The following is a 26457-nucleotide window of genomic DNA, read 5'->3' as shown; positions in this document are numbered from 1 at the left end:
GGAGCAAGGACTTGACCTGCCAGGCAGGCAGGGTCCTCCTGTCTCTAGTTCTCACTGGCAGGCGGACTGGCAAAAATAGCTGCCTGTGGCAGTGGCCAGTTGTGTTTGTGCTCTGTGAGCTGGAGCTAACAGTAGCTGTGCATGCCACCACTCCAGCATGTGCACGTACTTCTCTGACAGAGGCAGGTTCCTGGGGGGGAACTGGCCATCCATCCTCCCATCCCAAAACCTTGGCACAAGGGCAATGGCACAAGAATCCTGTTGTCCAAATACAGACCAGTTTGGGGAGCCCCTGGCAGATGGCCTCTGTTCACTGCCTGATGAGCTGGTGGAGACGCTGCTGGAGGCTGAACCCCAAGGGCCAGCCTGGCTGTTGGTGGGTGTGCACAGCCACATCATGGGTGGTGACAGCCTCTGAGCAGGAGTCTCGGAGATCTCAGAGAGGGCAGCATTTAAGCACCTGCAGGGTGAAATTTGCAGGGCATGAACCAAGACCTTTCCCTATAAAACCCTGAGATGGGCAAAGTGTGGAGCCCTCCATGAGTTGCGTCTGCTTGTATTGCCGATGTCCAGCCTCCCTCATGACTCCTGCCTTGAAGATGCGGAAAGAGCCAGGCAGGCCCTCCAGATATGCTGCACTCTGGGGCCTGGGCAGGGTGTGTGGTGGTGGTTGGCCCCTGCCGGGAGGAGGCCAGCTGTGGGGGTCCCTGCGTGGGGTGCGGCATCTCTGTAGGGTCCATGAGATGGGGATTCCCATGTAGGGTGGGGGTGGTCCTATGCAAGGCCCATGGAATGAAGATCCATTTTGGGGGGGTGCCCCCATGAGGTCCCTGCAATGGAGCTACCTGTGGGGGGTGTGTGTCTGCAAGATTCCTGCGTGGTGGGCTGGGGGTTTCCCGGTACAAGTGCCCTTTAATAGGTCCCCGAGGGGGTGCCTGTGTGGAGCGTGGGGCTCTTCTGCAAGGTCCCTGACCCAAGAGTTATTGTTGGGGGTGTCCCCACATGATTCCCGCATGGTGGGGTTGGTTCCCCAGCGAGGGCCTCGAGATGGGACTCCCTGTGTAGGATGGGTGGGGGTCCCTGCATGGAGTGCCTGTGTTTGGTGTGAGGGTCCCTGCTGGGATCCCTGTCGGGGGGCCCACGAGGTCCCTTTGCGGAGGTTGGATGTGCTCTGCCGGAGGGTCCATGGGGGGGGGGGGGGGGGGGGGGAGGGCCCCCCCGGGGTGCCCCCGCGGTCCCCGCCGGCCGCGCTCACCGCTTGTCTCCCGCAGGGCCCCCGGGCGGGCTGTGAGCGCGGCCCCCGGTGCCGGCCGCCCCGCCGCGCCGCACGGAGCATGCCTCTGAGCCCCGCCGGCAGCAAGCATGAGAGCCCGGAGTCGCCGCCGCCAGAGCCGCCGCCGCCGCCGGAGCGACAGCCCCGCGCCGCCGGGGAGCCGGGCGCCGGCCTGCGGGAAGAGACGCGGCTCGACCCGGCCCGGGGCCCCGGCGGGCCCCGCTCCCCCAAGCTGGCGGCCCCGGCGCGCATGGAGGAGCCCGCGCCCGGCGCCATCGTCGTCCGCATCGGCATCCCCGACCTTCAGCAGACGGTGAGTGCGCGCCCGGCCCCGACCCGCGCCCCGACCGGCCCCGGCCCCGACTCCCAGCCCAGCGCCGACCGGCGAGAGCCGCCGCCTCCGCGCCCCGGCGCCGCCCGGCACCGCCCGGCAAACTTCGCTCTGCCGCGGGCGGGGGCTTGGCCGGTCACGGCTCCGGCAGGACGGCTCCCCGTGGCCCGGCTCCCCGTGGCCCGGCTCCCCATCGCCCTGCTCCCGGTGCCCCGCAGAGCCCCCGCTGCCGGTGTCCCGCGGCGGGACTGCGGCGCTGCCTTTCGGGGCCCGTCCCCGCCGGGGCGCTCCGGAGCGCCCGGGGCCGGCAGCGCAGCGGGGCCGGGCTGCGCTGCGCCGCCTGCCCGGGCATGGGGGCAGCGGGGCTGGGGGTAGAGTGAGGCACAGCGCAGGAGGCTTCAGCACCGGTACCTGTACTGGCACCAGCTCCAGAACCAGCTCTGGCTCTGGCACCGCTACTGGCTGGGTACCGCGGGAGCGTGGAGCTGCAGCACAGTGCTGGGAAAGGTGATGGCTGCTGGTGAGCCAGCGGTGCGGGCAATGTGTGTGTGCAGCGGGGCTGCAAGCTAGGCGTGAACGTGCATGAGTGGTGAGTGGACGTGGATGTGATCGCAGCAGGTTTGAGGCGTCCAGGGTGCAGTGCAGCTGTGGTGTGTGCTGGGTGCCCCAGTGTGGGGGCAATGGTGCAGTGGTGACAGTGCCGCAGGCAGGACATGTGTCTGTTGCCCGCCAGGAGCTGGTGTGTGACACAGGAAGGCACTGGGCATCATGGCATGTCAGCTGGGGTGGCTGTGAAGTGGAGCAGCACATAGGGCACAGGTGATAGTTGTCACACAGCACGTTTGGTGTCTGGCAGGCAGTGTGCCGTGAGGGGTGGCTGTGAGTGACCAGGGCAGTGTTGCGGTCACCTGGGGGCAAGTACTTGGAGGCTGAGTCTGGTCAGGGCAGGAAGAAAGTTCACTGAAGGACTGCAATATCCATGGCTCTGATGAAGGGTGCTTGTTAAGGTGCTGTGCTGAGAGCAGTAGCTTGCCTGGGGAGGGATGGGCTGGGAGGTGCAGGGAGCCCGAGCTCAGGGATGAGGTGCTGTGGGCAGGAGTAGGGTGTCTTTGGGGGTGAGGCTGGCAGAGGTAAGGAGGCAGAGGGGACTGGGGCAAGCAGAGCATTGCTGCACGTGTGTGCAGGTTACTAAGGAATGTGAGACCACTCCTGTTTGGTGGGGAGAGTCCCCTTTTGGAGAGCAGCGTGGGGTTCCTGCCTGGAGCCGGAGGGGCAGCGGCAGGGGCCAAGGAGCTCATGAGAGAATGGTGGTGCTGTGTCTGGGGCCAAGTTGCTGGCATGTTTGCCAGCACAGGCTCACAGGCACTGAGGAGTGGCAGAGGCAGGTGAGGCCACGCTGTTTTTAGTGTTGAAGAACTGGATAGACTGCTGTGGAGAGGAGAGTCCTTGTGCTATGGGAGGGCTTCACTCTGCTCGTTACTGCCTCAGCCTTGCTGCAGCTGTGAGCGGGGCTGTCAGGGACATGAAGTTTGCCTCTTCCCTTCTCCACCGTGTTAGCACTGACACATCAGGACTTCTTACTTCGGCTCCATCCCCCCCATTCCCAAGCAGATACAAGGATCCAGGTCCTGCTCCAGCCCTCACTGCAGACCTCATTGTGCGATGCAGTGTGGGACAGAGCCTGAGGACTGTCCGTGAGGACACACACTGCAGTCCGCAGTGATGTCCACCTCTCCACTTCTCTGTTCTTTGGGCACTGCTCCATCCTTCCCTTCCCCATCTTGGTTTGTTTTATGAGTGTGTGTATGTTGGAAAGAACTGTGATGCTGGAGTCAGTGTGACGGTATGCCGTAGCGCTCTACCCCTTGCTCCTTACAAGTCCTCCTGTGTAATCAGGATGATCGCAGTGCCAACGTGAGGCAGCTCTGCTGTGCCAGACCCAAGATCACCCGATGCTGTGGAGGTGGGTCATTTCATGAAAAGCAGGGCATCTTTGCATGTATACAGTAGGAATTTCCCTCCCAGATCTCCCCTCCCATTGGGGCAGATGTCAGAGCTGATGAGAGAAAACATTTCTGAGCAGGGGGATGGGAGCCAGCAGAGCAGGAGCCGCTGGGGACACCTGTGTGCTGCCAGGGTCTTGGTCTGGGGGCTTGGGACATTGCTCTCTGGGATGGTGGAGCCTCACAGGGACATGGGGCCTGGCCTGCTGGGTGCAGGTGGCAACATGCAGTGCTGGCATCCTGGCCAGCACAGCTCTGTGCTCCAGCATGGCAGCACAAGCTCCAGGAGCCTGCGAGCCAGCCACTTGACCAGCCCTGCCCCTGGTGCTGACCAGGGCTGCCACCCACGGGGCTGCAAGCGCTGGGTTTCACGCATGAAGCGGGAGGCAGAGGCTGTGCTGTGGCACCGCTGTCCCAGCAGGCAGAGGCAGGGTGGACGGGTCTGGACTATGAACTGGCAGGCTTGCTGCAGGGCAGAGACCAGCCCTGCACTGCGCGTCTGCCCTGGGGAGCAGGCAGGAAGGTGCGACCCCGCAGGCTCAGCGAGGCCAACCGGACACCCGTGCTGTGCCCTGCAGAGGGCTGCCATGTCATCAGCAGCCCTGGGCTGGTGCTCGGGCTGGTGTCAGGGGCATCAGGGTCCTGTCAAGGGCTGCTACATTTACAGCTCAGGTGAGGGCTGCCATCCCAAATAGATACTGCCTGTTTTGCAGATTTCCCCTCTGGGCTAGCTGAGGTACCTTCACTTAAAAGATGTCCTTCCCCAACTTACCGTGTTCCGCCTGCCTGGCTCTGCTGTGGCATGGCCCTCCCTGGAGGCCTGGGTGCCAGCCGGCAGGGAGGCTAGCACCAGCCCTGTGCAGGTTTGCAGGGAGTCAGCGTCTGCACCCCTGAGGGACCTTGCAGCCTGGATGTAGAAACCAGGGCTTGGTCTAAGGAGAGGGGAGGGTGTCCTGAGGGCTGGGATGGGACACAGGATTTTGGTGGCACCTGTGGGAGGGGCAGCCAAGTGCTGACCCTATAAAGGGGCCACTTCTGACCTCCTCTGACCTCCATCCCCTCTCTGGACCTCTACAGAGGCTGGGTTGCAGTGAGCCATGGGGCATCAGGGATCAACCAGAAAGGAGAGGGTTTCTTCCCTGGTTACTCTAGGGAGAAGGTAAATATGAGAAGGGTGGGATGCTAGCAGGGATCACTGGTCTCCACAGGACCATGGTGCAGGCAGCAGGTTTGTGTGGCAAAGGGGTTTTGCTGACTGACCTCCAGGCCCGAACACTCCAGGGTGTCCCCATAGCCTCCTCGCACAGGAGCTTCTGGGCATGGGGACTGGTGTGGCAGCCACAGCCTGTGGCTGATGACCCGTGGGCTTTTCAGTAACAAGCTCTGCTCTAAGGTGGGGATTGTCTCTTTCAAGATGTTCTGTGCACAGGTTTTCAGTATCAAGTCAGACTCCATTAGCTGCCATTGGACTTCAGCCGGACAAAGTGCACTTTATCCAAGTTCACATCTCTTGTTAGGGATGGAGCATACAGGTGGGCTTTTAGACAGTGAAGTGGCTGACTTTTCAAGTCAAGCTTCCCAGCTTTATTGGATTCATCTCCAAGCCTCTTTTAGGTTCCTTTGCAACTCTATTACAATTGTTATTCAGCTGAAAGTCTTTGAATTCATTGTTAGTGGTTTCCATTGTTAGGTGCTAATCTCCACCTGAGGTGGTGATCTGGAAAGGTACTCTCTTCAGGCACATGGCTGTTTACTCCTAATGATGGGTCAGCACTTCAAGTTAAATAGTCTGAGCAAGCTGCACTAGCTCTGAGCTCGAGGAAGAGAGGTTAAGCTGCCTTATAACCATACAAACAGCTGGAGAGATGGACCCTGGGGGACAGGAGGGTCAGGACACTTTGCAAGGTGTTCTCTGACTCTGCACAGACACATCCAGCTGCAGAGAGCAGGTAGAGATGTGGCAGAGGGAAAGGTCCTCCTGCAGTACCAAAACCAGGGGAGCTGCACTGGGATGGAAAGGGAGAACATCATAATTACTAAAAGGAGACTCCCCTTGTTGCAGTGCAGAGGAAGCTGGTGGCATTCCCTACCATGCAGGAGAAGAACTCTGCTGGAGCTGTGAACAGGCTATAAACCCCTGAGTGTGCTGACTGACGGAGTTTGCAAATGGCCCTGCTTTCTGATGGGCAGAGATGCCACAGGGAGTTCCAAGTTTCCCAAAGTCTGCGGGTGTGGGACAGCCTTGCAAGTGTCAGGGTGATGGGCTGATGGGAATGTGGGAGAGGATGGTGCTCTGCACTGCCGGCACCAGTGCTACTGCTCTGGGGAGTGCCTGGGGCCGTGCTCAGGAGCTGCATGGTGCCCTGCAGCTTTGGACATGTTGTGTGCTGCAGGACGGTCCGATGTCCTGCCCCTGGCAGGCAGCTTGCTGCTTAGCTGGGTATTTTTCATGGTGCCTCAAAATTCCTGTCCCCTGTTCCTCTCTGTGCAGCAGCTGAGGCCCTCAAGGCAAGTATCTCAGGAAGGGAAGGTTCTGCAGGATGGGAGCATCTTGTTGCTTCAGGAGTTTTCCGTCCTTGCCCCTCACCCACCCTTCCCACTAGCAGTGTCCAAAGGACTTCCTAGCTCTGAGTTTCAGGGTCCCCTGTGCTGGGGGTTGAGTTCTTTGGGAAATGTCTCCCTCCTGCCCACCTCCTGTGGGGTCAACCACGATGGGACCCTGGCTTCTGATCCTCCACCCACTGGGCTGTGGGTGCCAAGGTCCTGCAAGCAGGCTTTGGGCACAGCAGCAGTGATGGGGGTGGGCAGTCTGATTGTACCCCTGGGGCGAGTGAATCCGGGTTATCTCACGTCACTGGCCTGACAGCAGGTAGCAAGGACAATTAATGCAGGGGCTCATGCTGAAGCAGTGAGGTGCTGGAGTACCTGTATCCTGCGGAAGGAAGCCCTGTAGGTGCCCAGGCAGCAGGGTCTGACGTGTCCTTCCTGTGCTGGCATTTGTCCTGCAGGAGGGCTTATGCCTCATGCAGGGATTGATGAGGAAAGGCCCCACAGTGAAGAGCAGACGGTGGCCTTGGATACGTGGGGTCACCCAGCTCCATTTGTACGAGGCTGTTTGATAGGCCAGGCGTCTCTTTTCTGTGGAATGAAGTTGCTCATTCTCCTCCATGGCTTCAGCGAAGGCTCTGGTCTGATCCCACTTTGCATTGCTCTATACTCCAGGATAATATTTTCTGGCTTGTTATCTTCTTAATGCAAATGAGGGAAGAGCCTGAAAAACAGTGCACAAAACATCGATTCTTCTGCTAAGCCAAGGGAATCCAAGGGATAAATTTTCCTATTGTAAAAGAGAAAGAGGCAAAATTTTCCTGAACTTCTGCTTAGCCAAGACTGATGGTAAGAAGGAAGACTGTGAAGAGGTGGTGTGGTGGGCCATTTGTTTGAGGTTTGATGCAAATTCACTGTGTCAGTAGCATGTGAGAGCCGTGGCAGTGCTGTGCTGCCCAGGCCTGCCTGCAGCCCGCTCCAGTGTCCTGGACAAGCATGTCCCCCCCATGCGCTGATTTCCTGCAGCTACCTGCAGGTGCCACGTGCTAAGTGATGTGGTGCCAGCTGCAGGTGTTCAGGAGGCAAAACTGCAGAGTTTGTGGAAGAAATTGGTACAAAAGGGATGAATTAAACCACTCTTAACACTTGTTGTGGGTTAGTCCCATAGTCCCCAGTCCAGTAGTGAAAATCATAGTGAAAATCTACTGGCATGTGTGCATTATATAAAATACTGTCCTAAATCCATGTTGCTCCTGGTGTGTTGCCAGGTGTTGTCAGGACAATAAAGGCTTCCTGGGTCCAAGCTGGCAGGGGTGTAGGGCAGCATTGTGCTCTGGGGCATCCCAGTCCCCTGCAGAGCCCTCCTAGCACCAGGGCTATAGTAATTAAAGTGCAGACTTTGGGTAGATCTGCTCTATGTGCAATGTGATATGAATCCATGCAGGGTATTGCTCAGTTGGAAAGAATCCCTCCTCACCATCAGCTGCTGCTGCACAGCAAAATACAAGAAGCTTCAGTCACATCAAAGGAGAAGGAAAAACTGCCTGGTTGGTGGCACAGTCTTTGAGCAACAGTGTGCAATGGTGTAATTAAGGACTGCAAGGTGCTGTGCTCACGAGGGGGCAGAGCCAACATAGTCCACATGCAGTGAATGCCAGTGGACAGTGGGGCTCGCAAGTGCTGCTGTCCTTGCCAGCGCCAGGGACCATCTCCTGGTGGTCTGACACTTGTTGGGATGCTCAGGATGCTGCCAGCTGCCTGTTGTGTGCCATTCCTCTGTGGGGCCGTGACTGGGGAGCAGCCCTGCCCGCAGCTTGGAGTGGGTGGGCAGGGGCGAGCAGGGTGCTGCGACCCAGTGGGGCTTAGCAGACCCACAGGAGTGTAGGGCTGCTGCCCTGGGTCTGTGTGCCGTTGAGGGGTGCAGACAACCCCAGCATTTCGCTGTCCCAGTGCACACCAGGTGCTGTCCCGCTGCCTGCTCGGCTGCGGTGGGTGGTACAGTGTGAGAGCTGGGCTGGTTGCAGCCATGTCTGGTGTGGAGTTCCACGTGCTCATGGCCCATGCTGTGATGGTGTTTCACCCCATGGACCCCTTTCATATGGGCAGGGAACTGATATGTTTTGTGATTATTCCTGAGATAGTAGTTTATTTGGAGTTTGATAACCTGGAGAGCTCCCTTCCTCCTTTAACCCTGCTCTGTGTGAGCTGCTGTTGCACACTGGTGCTGGCCCTTGCATTGGCAGGGGGTGTAAGCATGGGTAAAACAATGAGGAGGCTGATGTGCAGGGCTCTGAGGATCTTTTAAAATTGGTAGGGCTTCTGCTCCTCATCTGCCTGCTCCTGCATTCATCCTGTGGCTGCTTATCCTCCAGAACAGCCATTTCAGCTCAGCTTTTGGCTGCGTATTGCTCTGTGGGAGAGAGTGGTGGAGACCCAGGATAAAATTATCCAAAACACCTACAAGATTTATGAGATTATAATCTATTTTTTAACGAGACAGAAGCATGCTCAAGCTGATTTTTTTTTTTTTTTTTTCCTGAAATAGATGTGAATTGCAGGTCTGTATCATTAAAACATGTTTGAAAACCATACTGATTGCCCTAGTATTGTGGTAGGAGTGCTTTGAACATAAATGCCAACATCCTCTGGGGGCCCATAATATAGAAATAATTCTTGAGAAGTGCAGAAGTCCCCCAGCGGTCATCCAAGTCCCCTCTGTCTGCAGTGTGCACTGGTGCTGGCTGTTGGAAGGTGCCTGGGTACATCCCATGGGAAATGTGTTCTGCTGCTGCCAGTGGGCAGTGCTCGCTACCCTCTCTGTGTCCAGTTGCTACCGTTGTTGTCAATACAGTGTGAAAAGGCACAGGTTTTCCACAACGACAGAACCATAGAACATCTTGGGTTGGAAGGGGCCTCAAAGATCATCTAGTTCCAGCCCCCTTGCCATGGGCAGGGATGCCACCCACCAGATCAGGTTGCCCAGGGCCTCATCCAACCTGGTCTTGAACACCTCCAGGGATGGGGCAGCCACAACCTGTTCCAGTGCCTCACCATTTACATTTTTACTGGAAGCAGGGAAAAATTGTTCCAAGGAATCACAGCTCAGCACATCACATAAAAAATGTATATGTAGAGATAAGAGCCGCTTGCAGATGAGTGGTACTTAGGAAGTGGCTAACTATCAGAGAGCTGGAGCTTATTGAAATAGCTCAGAAAAATCTGGAGGAATGGCAGTGTTCAGCTGATGAGGCTTCCACCTGGAGATTTCCAAGGGTTTTTCTTCTCCATTGTCCTGGGAACTCTTTCTTTCCCTTTTTAAATCATGTTAAAACCAGATCAAGGAGCTGCTGTAGGTTAAAATAACATTTTTCCTCCACTGGCTCTAGCCTGCAGCAGCTTCCCTTGTCAGGTCCATGTGCGCTATTGGAGCCAAGGGAGGAGATGGCAGCAGCATTTTTGACTTTGACAAGTCTGCCAACAGTGTCCTTGGTGCGGAAAGTCCTTTCTGTGTCTTCTGAGTAGTGTTCAGTTGGGTCTGGTGTGTTGCCACTGTCAGAAACAGTGACAGCTCCTTCTACCCCGCAGTTGCTTTTGCTGCCCAGGGCTATGGGGCAGGTCTGGGGGCCAGGATGTGTGCAGCTGTGCTCAGGTCTTCATGCCGGCTGCGCAGCACCAGCAACGCCGTGTGAGCTCCTGGCAGCACGGATGGCACAGGCCGTGTGCTAATTAGCTATTTAAATATATACCCACCCACACCACGCTCTATTTAGGTCCTTACTTGCTGTCACAAAGCAGGGATAAAAAGCACAAAATCAGGTTTGAGCGTTGTAGATTCTCCCAGGTAATTTTTAACTGAAATAATGAAAAGGTCTTTCTTGATCCAAAAGGGACAACTCCCATCCTCTGAAGGGCTGAGGATTCATCTCGTGTGTCCCAAGGCCTCACAGGAGCCCTTTGCTGCAGTTTTATTTGTGGTGTGGAGCTGGTGGAGATGGTTTGTGCATTGGCTGCTTCCTGCAGCTGCTTGTCTGAGATGGAGAAGGAGAGGAAGAGAGGGCAAGGAAAGTGGGGCTGAGAGTGTAGGTGGCCCTGGGCAGGAGCGCGTGGCCACCAGCCATGCAATGTGACCATGCCAGCCCCTGGCTCCTGGGCTCACAAGCTCATCTCCTCTGCCCTGTGCCTTGTTTCTCACTCCTCTCCCAATACCATGCAGCACCTAAAAATTCTTGTTTCCATGCTCCATCTCAGCTATGTGAGCAGCGCAGAAAAAAAAATAAAATAGCAGAACTTTGATGTTGCAAAGGGAAGATCTGGAGGTCAGAAAATGACCTCCTGAATGGCCTAAACCTGCACTTAAAACTTTGATCCTTGGCCAAAGCATCCGCTTTCTGCTGTTGTAAAAATCTTTAGATGTCAATAGTTGTATTGGATTTTCAACCCTTTTATGGAAGAATCAAACCACTTATGCACATGCTTTGAGATGCTTTTTGATTACAAGCTGCACATTGTTTTTCCATAGGAACCCAGCTTCTTTCAGATCGGATTAATAGTGCTCAATGAATGAGACAGCTGTTCAGCTTTTATTAATCTTTCTTATTCACTCTGCAGCCCTATGCTTCACTCACTGTGTGCTGCTGAATGCTGCACCAAACACGACATATTTTGAAGTCTCCTTTTAGCTTTTTTTTTTTTTTTTTTCATTTATTTTCCTAACACAAACATGAAAGCATTCTGCTAGTTTCCCAACGGTAGGGTTTACGGAGTGGACTGGGATTATCGTATAACAAACCATAAGGTTTTGTCTGGTGTTCTGTTATACCAAGCTGAGTAGCTTGGGGTTTGCTACGGCATCGCAGCTGGCCAGCACATCTTCCAGTACAGTGCTTGTGTGAGACAAGGAGCCCCCCTGCTCCCTCGGGATGTGCCAGTTTTCCCCAGGCACCAAGGGGAATGAGGAGCAGACAGGTGGCGACCAGTCTTGTACAATCATTAATATGGGTCGCATACCTCAGCAAGGGCGCCGTGCTTCAGGCTGCAGGTTAGTAGTTAATGCTAAACCCGTTGGCCCGGGCTGCTGGAGCTGACCTTGGAACCTGCACGGGGAGCAGGGCAGAGTGCAGGTCCCTGTCCTGCGGGGCCGCCCCTACTGTGCCCGATGGACGTGCAGTGCGGTGGTGCCTGGGTGTAATGGGAAGGGGAGAGGTGGGCCTGGGCTGGGGTCCGCAGAGCCCGAAATGGGGACTGCTGGCTGTGCTGCTGCGAGGGAAGCTGGCGGCTGGACCTCGCCTGCCCGCCGGGGCCGGCTGCAGGACGGTGCTCATCTCCTCCGGCCACTGCAGCTAGATGGTCCCCGAGCGAGGTTCCTGACCCACAGGGCTGTCAGTGCACATCGCAGGAGGGTTCTCAGAGAAGCCCTTAGCTGAGCGTATGAAACTAGTACTAAACCGACCTTAACCATAAATCAGTGAACGTGTTCTATTCCTCCCAGCTTATGTAGCTGGGTCAGCTCACAGGGGAGCAGATCCAAAAGTGAGGAACCAAGCAGAGGTTTAGCAAGCAAAGAAGAACTTGCTCTTTGCCTCTAATCCAGAAATAAAAGTCCCTTTCAAGGGGGTGAGACCTACCACTGCTGAGTTCTTGATGAATGTGAAGAAACAGTTAATTCAAGTAACTATAGATAAAGGTCTCTTTTTATGGCCATTGTTTGTAAGCGCAAGGGACATTTTGGTTACTTTTTGGCATTTCCAATGAATCCGGTACAGGTAGTGTAGGGCAGCTTATTTAATTTGTTAGTACTCAGAAATATTTTAAAATGCTAAATGAATATTTTATTGCCAGTTTTTATCGTAGGCCACTTTGATTTAAATCACAAGTAAAAAAATTACTCATCCTCTATTAAGTAAGAAAAATGCTTCTCACTCTTTTCTAAAATATTAGGATAAAATTCTAAAAATTGAATGTATACTTTACATTGTAATTGCTTAAGTAGATGCATAGAGTTACCATGTATCTACTTAGGAAGAAGCGCTTCTGATTGTAAAGTCTCTGTTAAATCGCAAATTAATCTAATGTAATGGCTATGAATTGATCCGACTCAGCTTTTTTTTAGGAAAATAGCTAAGGACAAATGCAGAACAACATCAGACTCATTTATTTATAACCAGATTTTCTGCCAGCTGATTTATCATGGTTAAAATCGGTGATCAGTTTGACTTAAATCAATCTACTTTACTGTATTATGTGTGTGGAGGGAGGCTGTTGCCTGAAGCAGGAGAGCTTTGGGTCACTGCTTTGTGGCTGTGGCTGTGGTTGGTTATTTTGGGGGCTGAGAAATTTAGCTGCCAAGCGTTGTGCAACACCCTTTGGGACACTGTGGGTGAATTATTTGATGAGTTGTTTTGAGGAAATGCAATTTATTTGCATAAAACTCTTGAAACTTGATTTAAAGAAAGCCATGTAAAAGTGCATCCATTCACTAGTGCGACGAATTGAGCCCTTCTGTCAGCAGGGAAGCAGTAAGTGTTCCCTGTATCCTGCTCTGCAAACATTTCACGGCCCTGATGGAGGGCAGTGGGGAAAGGGGAGCCTTCCCTCGGAGCAGGGGGGCATGCCAGGCTGTGTGGCCGGGTGATTGCAGGCCCCTTGCTCTTGTGAAGCCAGCTGGCCATGGTGCAAAGGCTGCATCCTCTGTTTTGTCCTCAGCAGCAGGCATGACTGGTGCATGTGTGGTGAGGGCTGGTGGGCGCTGCGGTAGCTGGGCTGGCTCCCCATGTGAGAGCCCCCATGCCATGGGTGTCCAAGCCTCTGCTGCAGTGGCTGGAGAAGGATATGGGCCATGCAGAGCTGGGCAGGCACAAGGTGAGGACCGTTGTCCCATCACTTGCAGGGCAGCTTAGCAGAGCCAGTGGCATCCCCGGTGCTCCCCAGCTATCCCTGCCGTGCCAGTGGGTGCTGCTCAGATCCAGTCTTTCTCTCCAGTTAACTGCTTCTCCCGGAATTGTTCAGAAAAGGTTTAAACACTAAAGTTACTAGCAAGACACGCCTCCACCTTGTACCTACATTCTGAGTTTGAGTCCTTCCCTGCAGTCAGAGCGGAACTTAAAGGTGGGAGTGGTGCTGGTGGCATCCCAGCACTGTTGTGGGCTGATGCACTAGCAGTCCTGGTGTGACAATGCCACTGCACAGCAGTGAGGAGGAGAGGGAAAGGCCGGTGACTGGATCTCACAGTACTGAGCATCGCTGGTCACTGTGACACCCACTTACTCCATTTCACCTGGAGAGGATGTTGGGGCATGGGTGAAATGTTTTACTGGAACTGGGCATCCACATCTCATTCCTGTCTTCAGTGATGCTCTTTAGCTAGCAGAGAGCTTGTTTGTAAAATGGGTCGATAGTGGTTGCCTTACCCAAAGGTTTAGGATGTGTCCTTCACCATTAAAGAGCTGATGCCATAAGCAGTGTTAAGCATCATCAGTGCAAGAGCTGAGGCAAAGAGTCACAGCTCCTCCCTGGAGGCTCAGAGACGGTGATGGTGGCGATGTTTCACAGCAGAGAGATTTCATTCTCGCACATTAGGATCACTCTGGGGTCTCCAACACCCTTGGATAATTTGGTGATGCTCCTCCCCATTCCTGTCCAACACCAGAGCCAGCTTTGTGGAAGGCAGGGTTGTTTCTCTGGTTACTCCTTTCCCAGCTCCCCACAGACAGGCTGTGAAAGCCTTTGCTGCTGGAGCAAGGCTGGAGGTGGGGAGGTGCGAGCGCTGCAGCCTGAGGGGCTGGGACAGGTTTTAGCAAGGGGCTTGACACAGCACGAGCTGCACCCCACTCACAGACCAGCTGCGCTGCCCGAAGTAGAAATGTTCCTCACTGTTGCTTTTTCTGCTTAACAAGAGAAAAACTCCTTTCTTGCTATGTCTCTGCCTTTGGTCTGTTTGGCAACTGTGGCTCCCTGTCCCACGTCTTTGCTTTCTGGGCAGAATGTGCCTGGAGAAGGAGCAGCCACCGTGGCCCATGGGCGGATGCTGGGAGGCACGGTGGGGCTGCTGGGGCTCGAGGCAAGGAGACCCGATGGGCTGGCAGGCTATGGGAGCGATGTAAATTCTAGTGAAATGCATGAAGGAAAACTTGGAGCAAGCAAGGCATTGAGGATATAACAGGTACATTTAGCTTGGACTAAGCTGTCAAAGCAGGTATTTCTCTTTTCTTTCTGAGCTCTGTCCACTGAACAGTGGCACACTTGTAGTTGCCAGAGGTTTTGCAGGTTGAAGGTTCAGCCATAGCTTTGTGCTGGGAGCTGAAGGTTTGTTCACATCCAACGCAGCGCAGGGTAGATTTCATGGATCCTCAGAGGGAAAGTGCTTGCAGAGCACCCTGCACGGGGAGCATGATCCTGCTTAGGCATGTGACGAGGAGCTCAGGAGCAGGCACAAGCTTGCACTGTCTACTTTTGGAAAGAAGACAAGAGGGCAGCCTTCCCTCTCTCCTTGCCTGTGCTTAGAGGGCAAAGTGAACATAATTGAGCCATAATTCACGGTTACTGGTAAGAAAGCATGGGCCACAGTATGAGAAGCAGTATTGGAGCTTTATATTACAGCTATCTCCAAGGGAGATTATTTTTATTAAAATCTGGGTTGATGGAAAATTCTGAGATTAGCTTCATTTTTAATGTATAGTTCTTTGTGGATCAGCCCCAAAAGAGTCTTCCTGCTGTCTCCAGCTGTCGAGCTGTGTTCCTGTTCCCAGAAGCACTGTGACTAGACACCCAGTGTGCTGAAGATGCCCAGTTCTAAATGAATGTCCAAAGTTATTTGTCAGCATTTCCAGGAAAAACTGGATATGAAATCTTAGGTGAAGAAAAACCCCACAAACTGTTGGAAGATTACAGTAAAAATGATCAATGCTGCAGACCCACTTATTCCCCAAACTTCTGCCACTTCTATTTGCATGCAAGGAAAATGTGTGCATCTGGCAGTATGAGCAGAGGAAGGGTGCCTGCCCGGAGGGACTGGTCACCACGCCGTGGGGCTGACAGGGAGCACAGCCCCCTCCCCATGTGGTGTTCTCCTCCTTGCTTCAGCAGCAGCCCCTGACCTGAATGCCTCCCAGCGGCCCAGCTCTGTCCCGCTGTGGCCACGTGGTGCCCAGTGGCTGCCGCTGGGCAGGGGGAGCGGCTGCTGCGCAGGGAGTAGCTGGTGCTGACATGCATGCCTGCATGGCGGCTTGGTCATAATGGTAGAAGAATCCCACAGGACTTGTGTCTGCCAGCACAGCCATCTGCACTCACGGGGGCTGCACGTCATCCCGTCTGGGCCAAGAGGTGCTCTTTTAGCAGTGCTGGTGTGAACTCTTGCACAGGTAAAGGCTGAAGCCGCTCCCCTGCCTGACAGCACTGAGGTTTGCAAAGGTGTCCCATGGGAGAGGCCAGGGCCGGCTGTGCCGGGTGCCATGGGAAGGACAGCTTCTGCAGACACAGCCTCAGGGGCAATACCGAGGAGCTGCAATGAGGTGAACGGCTGCCTCAGGGCATGGGGTCCTGCTGCAGGCAGCCAACAGGAGCTGGGCATGGGCTCACCAGCACAGGGCTGACTGCAGGGTGTGTGCTGCTGATCAGATCTGCCAATGAAATCTGCTGTGTGTCCTTGCCTGCACCTGGCCAGGGTGGAGACTTGTGCCTCGTCGGGATGCTGGCACTGGCCTTGAACCCTCCGTGGTCCTTCTGGTGGCACTTAGGAGCAAGCAGCAGTTGCTCCCATATCCTGGATCCCTGGGAGGTTCAATCACTCAGCAGTGCTGCAGGACTTGGTACTCCCAGTCACACGCTGGGGCCGTGCTGTGTCTCTGCTCCTGCTGCTGCCTCTGCCCAGCGTGCCTGAGTGTGCTCTGTCTCTCAGCACTGGCATGGTGCCTGTGGGGACCTCAAGAGTATCCTAAATTTTTAAAACACATCTGAAAAATTTCCTGATATGCTTTCATACTTAGGGTTTTTCTCTGTTAATGGCAGTGGCTGATGATGACTGGATCTGCTAATGGATTCCTTCTAGGTTCATCTGAGCATATGTGTGGAGCAAATGGGGACTGGAATTTGCTGCCCTTGGACCAGTTCCCTGGTCCCACTCACCATCTGCAGACACTGCACCCACGGGAGGGAGCACAGGGACATCCTCTCTCCTGTCAGATTGGCTCACCCCACCGTGCAGCCTCGGCTCCTTCTGTGCTGTTCATCCCCTCTCTTGCTACCCTGATTGAATTGTAATAATAAATTTACACAGTAACATTTCATAAAGTACATGGTGTTACAGCCCTTTGTTGCCCCATTTCCCAGAGATTTGGTGTAGCACATTGGGGCGTGCTGCTCATTTTCTGACTGCAATTTATCAGGTGTGGTTGAGGTGACTTACGGTGTTTTCTCCCAGGGTTCTGGAGGAAGGCTGGGATCCCTGCATGCAGCTAGCACTCTGTCCGCAGGCTGGCTCCAAATCCACCACCCTACTGTGCTATCAACACCTTCCCTCTGGTTCTAAATTGATTTCTTGCTGTCCCCAGCATTTCTCAGGCTGTGGTTAGAGTTTGTGAATCATATACCTTAAAATGAATATTTACACAGGTGCTGAAGGAACATAATTGAAATTAATTCTTTCTTTGTGTCATGTGGGGACTGAACACAGCAGCAGAAGTTAACAAAAAAGGCTTTAAGAGGGAGGAATTGGATGACATCATCTACAGCTACACAAGTTTGTTGCCCAACACCATGCTGACAGTCTGTATCTGTCAAGGTTTTATGCATTTAGCTAGAGAGCATATTTTCAAAAACTTGCAGTGTTGTGCAAGGGTGTGTGGATGGACAGACTGTGCAAGTCAGGTGTTTGAAGGTCCGTCCTGCTGCAGTGGTGGGATTTTGTCAATGGGCAGAGTTCAGCAATACGTTATAATTGCAAATCTGTAGATGTTTGAACTTGGATTCACCAAATCTCTCACAGAGGCTGGTTCTAGATTGGGTTTCCTGCTTTTTCTCCAGCTCTTATTGTGCCTTGTCCCAGATATTTTTATGGCAGCATCGGCTTTTTCTAGAACTTTGATCCACTCCTCTACTGTCTCCTTATTGTCACAGACAGAAGAGAGTTGTGAAGCAGCATTATCCTTTGTTAAGCATGTTAATAATAATCATGGACAAAAAAATGTTAATATATAGAAAAAGCGGATAAAGCTTTCCCATCCTGAAGAGTGACTGGTGGGCCTGAAACATGGTTCATTTTTCTTAGCTGTGTTAGATGATTTAGCAAAGGAGAGAATCTCTTGCTTTTACCTGGACTTGCTTTTACCTGGACTTGCTTTTACCTGGACTTGTTTTTACCTGGTCCAGAAAAGCGTAGGATTACTCTAGGAGATGTTCTTCCTCACTGTGGCCTGTGGCGTCTAGCCATAGAGCTGTGGAGCTCCAGCTGTGAGTGAGTTGTAAGTGTGAAAATCCAGTTTGTTCATTTGCTGTAGCCATGGTGTCACGATGGTGCCTGCATGAATGCCCAGGACACGTGAGCTGCCTGTTCGTCAGTGGTCCCAGGTGTCCCACAGCATCTTCTGCACCCGTGCAACCATGGGCTGGCTCAAGAGCAGGTACTTTCCAAACCTTAACCAGTATTTCCAACTCCAGGGGGCCTGGGCTTGCAGAGACCGCGGAGGATTTGTTCTCAACATAGTTTATGAAGATTTCTCATCTGTTAAGAAATGCTGTGGTTTTTGTTCATCCAAATCCGCTTCACATATGAAGCAAGCTCAGAGCAAGAACCAGAGGTTTATGCTAGGAGATGAAAATCTTAAATCGTAAATTACAAATGGAGCAGTGCAGTTACAAAAGAAATAACAGAGCACAGATGTAGAGTGTATCTTGCATTTAAGTTTTTTTTTTTTTTTCTTATAGATAGAGTCAGCTGAGTTTTCTGCCTAGCAGTGTTCTGCCTCCAAGCTACTTATGTGAGCACCCTCTGATGCAGAAAACTTAATTTCAGATTTATCCATTTTTTTCTCAGTTAGCTTATGCATATACAAAATTGCTGAGCTTGTCCTACACCCATTCTCTACTGATGATGGGACCTCACGATATTGTGACCTTGCGTTTAGTCGTGTTTCTTTGAAGAGAATCCCAACAGAAGCATGTTTGAGAGAAAGCATCTCTGAACATCAGAGCTTATTCCACTTCATCTCCCACCCTCTCATTTCTTTTTTCATAGAGTCTCTGGAATTAGATCCATAACCTTGCAACTTGCAGATTACATAGTCAAATGTTTTTGGCATTGTTTTCAGTTTAGTTTTCAGTTTCCTAGCAGTTTGTGAAGATTTGGTATTCTGTGATGTTACATACTGTTAGACCCAGGGACAGTACCTCAGATTTGCTTTGCCTCAGAGCAGCATTCCCTTATCAGGGATTCACAGATTGAGATTTTATCTTTCATTTAACTGGGACTCGTCCAGTTAGACAGTAGGGTGAGTAACAAGGGCTCCAGGTGCCCTGGAAAGGTGACTGAGGATGAGCAGTGGGCTACTGTGCTTCTCATGGCTGGGACCATGGGGGAGGAGATAACTCACCTGTGTCTCCTCGCGCTGCTGTTGTCTGTAGGTTAGCGCCCGGCCAATAAGCACACAGAGTCGGAATCCACACAAAGGTCTTTTAATTAAATAATTCATTATATAACTCTGCATAGTCAGGTGCTTGGCGATCTTTCACAAAACAAGCACACCTCTGACTCGGATCACTGTCATTTATGCACAGCAAACTTGTGAAAACTCTCTTTTTGGCTCCTCTTGCTTGGCTGTTACAGCTCACCTAACCAAACTGCACTGAGTTTGCACATTACAGAGGAACAGTGTGGGGGGGGGGCATGGCACCAAATCCCACATTTGCATAGATTAGCATTTTGATGAGTGTGATTTTTAATACATTAATGACCCTTAATGAGCAAAAGGTTACTATAGTTCAGTCTGGAGCTGTTTTTTCCCTTCTTGTTTATTACCTTTTATCCCTTATCTTCCTTGCTTCTCCTAGCTCAAGGCTGCCTGTCTCTTTCTTTCAGCTAAAAGACTACACAAGCTACAGGTCTCCCTATTTTCAAGTTTTTTTTTTTTTTTTCTTTTCTTTTTTCCCAGCTTTGGGACTACACTCTCAGTACCCTGCCAGCATCTGGGGCCATGGACTAAGGAAGTTCTGCCAGGAAGGAAAACGGGATGGCTCACCACAACTGTGACAAACAGGGTTAAATGCAAGTTGTTGAGTGCCTTTTAGTCCCTGTTGCTGGCTCACATTTGTGCTTAGTGAAGAGTCAAGCAAGATTTGAGATTTTCCGTTGCTTTGAGGTGGGACCTGTATACAGTCGGTGTAAGTGCTCTGGTCTGGGCTCATTCTGAGCCCAGTGTGATCCCAAGGGCTTCCATGGGACAGACACGGAGCTGATTGTTGCTCCGATAGTGAATAAAATATGGAACTAAAGAGTAGGCACTTGCTGCTGGTAATTGAGTCCAAGGGGCCCTACTAATTTTTCCTGTAGCTTTGCAGCAACCTTAATTGGTCATGCTGGCTTATGGATGCATAATTGTTAGAGATGCTGATACTTATTTATGGTAATAGCCAGGGTCTCATTTGTGATTAGAGAGTCAATATGCTAGGTGTTGTATAAACACATGCAAAGACAAATTTTCCAGCCTGTAAATGTTCTTATTTCTATTTCTCTTTCCTGGTTAAAGGTACATTTCAGTATATTGCTTTTTCCACAGTTAGTATGTTGCATAAAAAAGGGTGTGCAGGAACATTGCTATACTTTTACTAATAGTACTATAAATTATTTATCTCAGTGAGTGTACAACACTGTAGTGATCCATTAAAGTTATTGTTGTATTTAATATTTGTTTTATTAATCTCTTATTCTGTCAATCACTTCAGATTAACTAATAAGTAAGAGCTGTTTTCTGAATTCCTTTCTTTTCTTTTTTATTTTTATTTTTTAATATACCAAAGTGTCCTAAAACTAATGCATCATCTTAAATGCATTTACTTCTGTTGTAGTATGAAGTAATGCTTTTGCAATGTGGCTCCAAATCCCAGAACCATAACAATTAAAAGATCAAGTAAGCATTTTTCTAGCATAACTTGTCACATTGATATTTATTCTTAGTCCAGTCTAACTCAGATGTCCCAAGAAAGCAGGTTATTTGCTTATATGGAAGATTACAGTACAGTTCGTTGCCCCTGGCTGCTGGCAAAGAGGTATTTTCTGATGCTGTCTTTTTTTCATCCTCTACTGTCTGCTTGAGGTTTTAGTGTGGTACCAGCCATTGTGCCATGTTACTATGGGAAATTTGTACAGCAGTGAGTGCGTTGCATTTCTCAATTCAAGATTTGGCTAAGGAGTTGACCTGGGTTCTCTGGTCTAGCATAACAAGCTGCACGTAACTCACATCAGAGAGAATTAAGTGTAAGGAGCTCTGTTTGGATCTCCTTCCAACTTGTATCCTTTCCTAAGATAACCTGGAAAAGCACCTCTGTCCCATTATCCCAAAGGCTGGAACTGGGCATTGAGCTGCCCTTGCACATGGGTAGGGTCTGCTGTCCCACTGCTCATCCGTGGTGGCATGAGCTGCCCAAGGTGACCTTAAGGGTGCATATGCTTGAGCTGCAGATAACTTTCCTGTGCCTGCCCATGGGCTGATGCCAGTGCCACGCTCGCTGGTCTCTGGAGAGGGTTTTCTGTGTTTGCAGCTACCATAGCCACCATGCAATTGCTGCTGCAGAAGGAAGCCATCTAGGTCCTCCAGGGCTTACTCTGGGCACATGCAGGGCTCCTGCAGGAGGGCCCTGTCTGTCCTTGTGCATCTGGAGTAGGGATGCTGGGTTGTACTTTTTTTAGAAAGAACAGCAAAGCAGGTGAAGCTGGAAAATGGGGAGCAAAATAACTCCATGATACCTTCTTGGGCTTTAGACGCTTTGGCATCCAGACCATCTGGCAAGACAAATTTGAGCAGCCCTGAATGTTCCCTTCTTTGCACAGAGCAGGAAGCTCAGCCCTAAGTGCTGGATCCCAGTCCTGGAGCCACTTCCCGTTAACACAGCAGTGCCTCCTGACAGCATGGAGCTGTGTGTCTAGAGGTGGCCTCCACCCCTTCCCTCTGTCCTCGCTTCATGCTGGGGCTCTGAGTACCTCCTTCCACCTGGGCAGAGTGGGAGGTGTGTCCTGCTCCCCTGCCCTCAGATGAGAGGGGAGCATGGTACCTGGAAATGACCCTTGTCTTTGTGCCCACTGGGATGTGGCAGGTTATCATAAAATCATAGAATCATTAGGATTGGAAAAGACCTTCAAGATCACCCGGTCCAACCATCACCCTACTACCAATGTCACCCACTAAACCATGTCCCTAAGAGCCAGGTCCAACCTTTCCCTGAACACCTTATCGTACCTCTCATCTGGGGGAATGTCCCTGGGGAGCCTGGCAGTCCAGTGTTGCAGCGTAAGGCGTGATGGAGGCATGCAGAGGTGCTCCCCGTGGGTCCTTTGCAGTGCTGTGGTCACTAACTGTGTGACCTCAGGGTAGGACCTGCCTGTTGGCTTACACCAGCAGCATCCATGTGTCAGTGCAGAGAATGAAGAAGCTGTGTCTTTCCTGTGGATGCTGTCTCCCAGGGGTTTATATACATGGATTTGTGGCAGTGCTTTATCTTCAAGCTTTTGCCTCAGCACTAGCCTTGCACAGGCTTGAGCTGACCACTTATATTGGCTGTTTTTTTTGTTTTGTTTGTTTCTTTCTTCCTGAGATCACCGTGGGTGTTTTCCAGCAGCTCAAGCCAAATGTTGTTTCTTCCCACTGCTCATGCTTGTTTGTTGAGGCACAGATCAATTTAGAAACTGGTGCTCCAAATTAAGCTGAACTGGAGCTGGGTGGGGATAATCCGTCTTCCCTTTTCTATGACCTAACAGAGGGTATTTTTCCACATTTCTTTTTTTCTCCTCCCCATTATTGCTGACAAACGTATTTCTAATTTTCTATCTCGTGTACATCATTATCAGACATTGCAACTCATAGTTTTTCTCTTCTACTGAGTATGCGTGTATGGAGTTTTGCAAAACAAGATTAATCTTTGCTGAGTCTCACTGTCTGGAAACACGTCATATTTTGTGGTATACTTGCTACTTATTTAGGTTGCAATCATTATTAGCAACATCTTACTTCCTTTTAATGTCTTTGTTGTTTGATTGACCCCAGATGCCATTTAACCTCCTTCCTCTATTTAGGTCTTTGGCCTTATTTATTGTTGTTGCTGTACTGGCCGAGGGCTGAAGAACAGTGTGGCAGTGGCATATCCAAGAAAAATTTGAGAAATTAAAATCATGCAAACATGTCATGAAGCAGTATTAGAATCACAGAATCACAGAATATCCTGACTTGGAAGGGACCCACAAGGATCATCGAGTCCAACTCCTGCCTCCACACAGGTCTACCCAAAAATTCAGACCATGTGGCTAAGTGCCCAGCCCAAACACTTACACTCCGACAGGCTCGGTGCAGTGACTGCGTCCCTGGGGAGACCGTTCCAGTGCGTGGCCACCCTCTTGGTGAAGAACCTCTTCCTGATGTCCAGTCTGAACCTCCCATGTTGCAGCTTGACACAATTCCCTCTGGTCCTGTCACTGGTCACTAAAGAGAACAGATAGGTGAATATTAAACACTGCTTCTAAAATGTGCAATTTACTCTATTTCCATGGTCCAGGAATTTTATAATTCTCAACATGAAGAAAACTTCTGTCAGTCATGCTTTTCCTGATACTGGTTTTAATAACACTGGTTTTATTAAAACAGTCCATAACTGCTTTTGGCTTATAGCTCAGTTTTGCTGTAGACCACTGATTCTCTAAATGTGTCCTGACTTTCACAGGTCATTGGCATCATTAAAGGCTTGGTTGATTAATTAAACAGCCAGATAACCTAACAAAATCCTACTCCCTGCTTCTGATTGGCTCTTCCTTCTTACTGGTTTATTGATGGAAAGCCATGCTTTGTTATATCACTGCTTTACAAAATTGACTTGCAGAACAAGTGGTGAGCTGTTGATGCAGGGGGCCAGGGAAAGGAGCAGTGCTGGAGGCCGCAGGCGCGAGCAGCCACGTGTGCTGGGGACTGGGCCACGTGCTCTGCGTGGGGCCAGGAGGGGGGAGCCAGGTGGGCATGGGGAGGTGAGGCTGGGTACCAGAGGGGAGGGCTCAGCATCCACTGGTGTGTGGGTAGAGGTCATAGTGCAAATGCGTGGTGGGAGGTTGTGAGAGCAGCAGTACCTACTTGAGCAAAACAGAGGCATTTTTCCTTCTTTTCCCTTAGTGATGTCCTGCTGATAATTTTCAGTATAAGGAGGTGAAGTAGTTGTTGCAGGGAAAAAAAAGGAAAGCAGAGTCAAGATTGTGTTGTGAGGTGTCCCAGGGATGTCAGGGCAAGCACGGAGGCTCTATAAGCTGCCATGTAGTGCTCGGCTGAGCCTCCGCAGTGCTGCTGGAGGCTGAGGGCCTCCGGAGTCAGGCACAGATGCTAAACTTAACAGCAAGTTAAGTAAGTTGCTGAGAAGACTCCCTTGAACACTCAGACATTGCAATTTCTATATTATAGTCTTACCATTTTTAGTCTGCTGAGTTTTCCCAAATTCCTGTTTCAGGGATATGTTCAATTGCTGGGTTGCTTTGGAATTTTTTGTACTTTTTGAGCCATTGTGACCAAAGTAATTGCATCCTGCCTCAGGTTCTTTTTCTGTGGGAAGTATGATATACATTTCCTTATAGATCCAAAGGAATCTCCAGTATATAAATACAGAGCCTGCAAACTCTGCAGCTGCTGATAGAAGAAAAATGCTATTTTTTTGTAACTGGGTAAAATATGGAAGTAAGGTAGTCAATATAGGCCCTTCTAATACTATTTAACTTACTATTAACTTCAGTTTATTTGACAACATGAAATTTCTTTCTATGGCAGAATTTTTGTTGCAAACATGATAATATTGTAGAAATTGCCATTTGTGAACCTCGAGGCCTCGGTTGCCTGGGAACAGTCAAGCTTTTGGGCTGCTGTTGGGAGGCTGCCAATGCTCAGTGTGTTGGACAAATACTGGCTGAATTGATTATCAGAGGAGTGGTTAATAAATTTATCAACGTTGTCATTATTCTTTTTTAATTAAAAGCCATAGAGTAGAGGAGCATGCCTCTTCCAGCATCAGCTCTCGCCTGCCAGCTGAGGCTGCTTTAAGTGCCACCGCTCACAGGGCACTCGGGATGCTCCCCTGCGAAGAGGCGGGAGGGCAGCTGGAGGTGGCAACCCTTTGACAAGTGCAGTTCAGCCATGGGAGTTTTGTGAGGGTCCCTGCAGAGCCACTGCAGGGGTCTGCACCAGGACCCTGGGCACAGCAGCCCCGCACCTGATCTCTCTGTAACAGAGGAGAGCGGGGCTGTGCCAGCCCGAGTGCCCTTTTGTAGAGGTGCAGCCCCTCTGGAGCATCTGGAGCTCGGGGCAGAGCTGGGCAAGGAGTCAGTAGCAGAAATGAAGAAACAAACTGAATCAACAGCGTAAAGTGTTGGGGATGTTTCACAAAAGAATGGATCAGCAGGTGAGTGCTGAAGCAAACTGATTAGAAAAAAAAACAACAAAACAGTAGGTAATTATTGAAGGAATTTTAAGTATGGAGCAGATGAGTAGGTAGTAATAATGCGTATTTTCACTCAAAACAATGATTAAATCTGGGAAAAGAGATTAGCAAGAAGGATTTGTTGACACTAAAGCTTTTGCTAAGGATGTCTTCAATGTGGAAAGTTAATGACCAATAAACTTATATGTAGTATAGTAGTTATACTGTTAATTGAAAACAGGAAAATTGAACAGCTGGAAAATAATTTCTGATAAGATTTAACCATTGCGTTTTTAGAAGTTCATGTCTCCCTAATCTATTTTAATTCTTCAATAATAAAGAATGGATATGAGAGATGACTGAGAGGATTTTTCAAGATTTCAGAGTAGCTTGATGAAAACACCTCTGAAATGTTTTTAGAAGTTGCATGTGGAAAGAAGAGTTGGAATGCCCTGAATGTCAAGTGAAGACACTGGCTTGGTAAAGCATAGAAAAAAATGATGAATTCTTGTCTTCAGAGGAGTTTGGTGGGGTGTTGAGGGGCAGGAAGGAAAATACCTCAAAGTTTGTTCAGTGTTAATAATTCAAAAAGGAACATAGCAAAGTAGGCAACATACAGGTTTGATGACACTGGTTACAGGCCACCAGCATCCACCAGGGTCTTGTCTGGAGCGATAGTCAAAACTGTGGCTCTTGGAGCTGCAAGAACAAATGCTGAAGGGTTGGAGCAAAGGATGGGCACACAGTGACACCTCTCAAGAAAACTCTTCCAGCCTAAACCAGCAGTTAGTCCAGGGGCTGGGCCAGAGGTGTTGTGCTTGATAACCCTGCCATTGATGTCTCTACCAGGAAACTGTAGTATTATATTTTAAACCCTCTTAGTGCTTGCAGGCTTCTCCTCAGAGGGGCCTCCACCAGCTGTAGGAATGGCCTCAAGGACTGGTAGGAGGAAAGGCAGAGAGTGGAATTTTCTTAGACCAGGGAGAAGAGGAGACCTTACTGCCATCTGTGACTGCCTAACAGGGTGGGGAGAGGCGACAGAGCTGGGCTCCTCTGGTAGTGCCACGATGGGACAAGGAGCCCAAGATACAGCCAGAGATGTCATCCTTCCCTGTCAGGAAATGCCCTTCACTGGAAGGAGGTGGGACGTGGACTGGAGCCTTGAGAAGCCATGGGGGTCTCTGTCCTTGGAGATGCTCAGCACTTGCCTGGCCAGCACTGTGCATCCTTTAACAGGTCACCTCTGCTTGAGCAGGGCCAGCTTTTTCCAGGACTCTTCCACTGACATAAGTCTGTGACTCCCTGCCGCAGGGCTCCACAGGTGAACATGTGTTGGGTTGTAGAGAAATAGCCATTCTGAGTCCAGCTTTGACTCTGCCAGTTTCTCTTATTACCCTCCAGAGCTTTGTTCTGAAAGACTTCACTGTTGGTGTGTGGAAGTTAGTGCAAGTTAACAGAACCAATGCAGTTGTAACTAACAAGGTGTATGTGCAAAAGTTTTGGAGTTGTAAGTATGAAGAAAAAGGATCCACACATGAAATTGTGGATCTGGTCATTGAGATCTTTGTAAAACAAGGGAAGTAGAGAGTGGTCCTAAACTAAACCAAGAGTTACTGCTGCAATTAGAGTCAGATCTGGGTAGGGTGTTCTAACTGGGTTAA

The 26457-nt window shown here is 50.8% G+C and overlaps 1 protein-coding gene across 1 annotated transcript in view; it reads left to right on the top strand.

The window, feature by feature from the left end:
• Positions 1-26457, top strand: part of SHANK3 (SH3 and multiple ankyrin repeat domains 3) — a 352775-nt gene that overhangs the window by 5093 nt on the left and 321225 nt on the right. The window contains exon 2 of the mRNA XM_035335012.1: positions 1272-1586. Coding sequence (XP_035190903.1) covers positions 1272-1586 — 315 coding nt within the window. The remainder of the gene's footprint in view (positions 1-1271; positions 1587-26457) is intronic.

This window comes from Oxyura jamaicensis, chromosome 1 (genome assembly GCF_011077185.1).
Source record: "Oxyura jamaicensis isolate SHBP4307 breed ruddy duck chromosome 1, BPBGC_Ojam_1.0, whole genome shotgun sequence".
Taxonomy (NCBI): domain Eukaryota; kingdom Metazoa; phylum Chordata; class Aves; order Anseriformes; family Anatidae; genus Oxyura; species Oxyura jamaicensis.
This window is presented reverse-complemented; position numbering and strand designations above follow the sequence as displayed.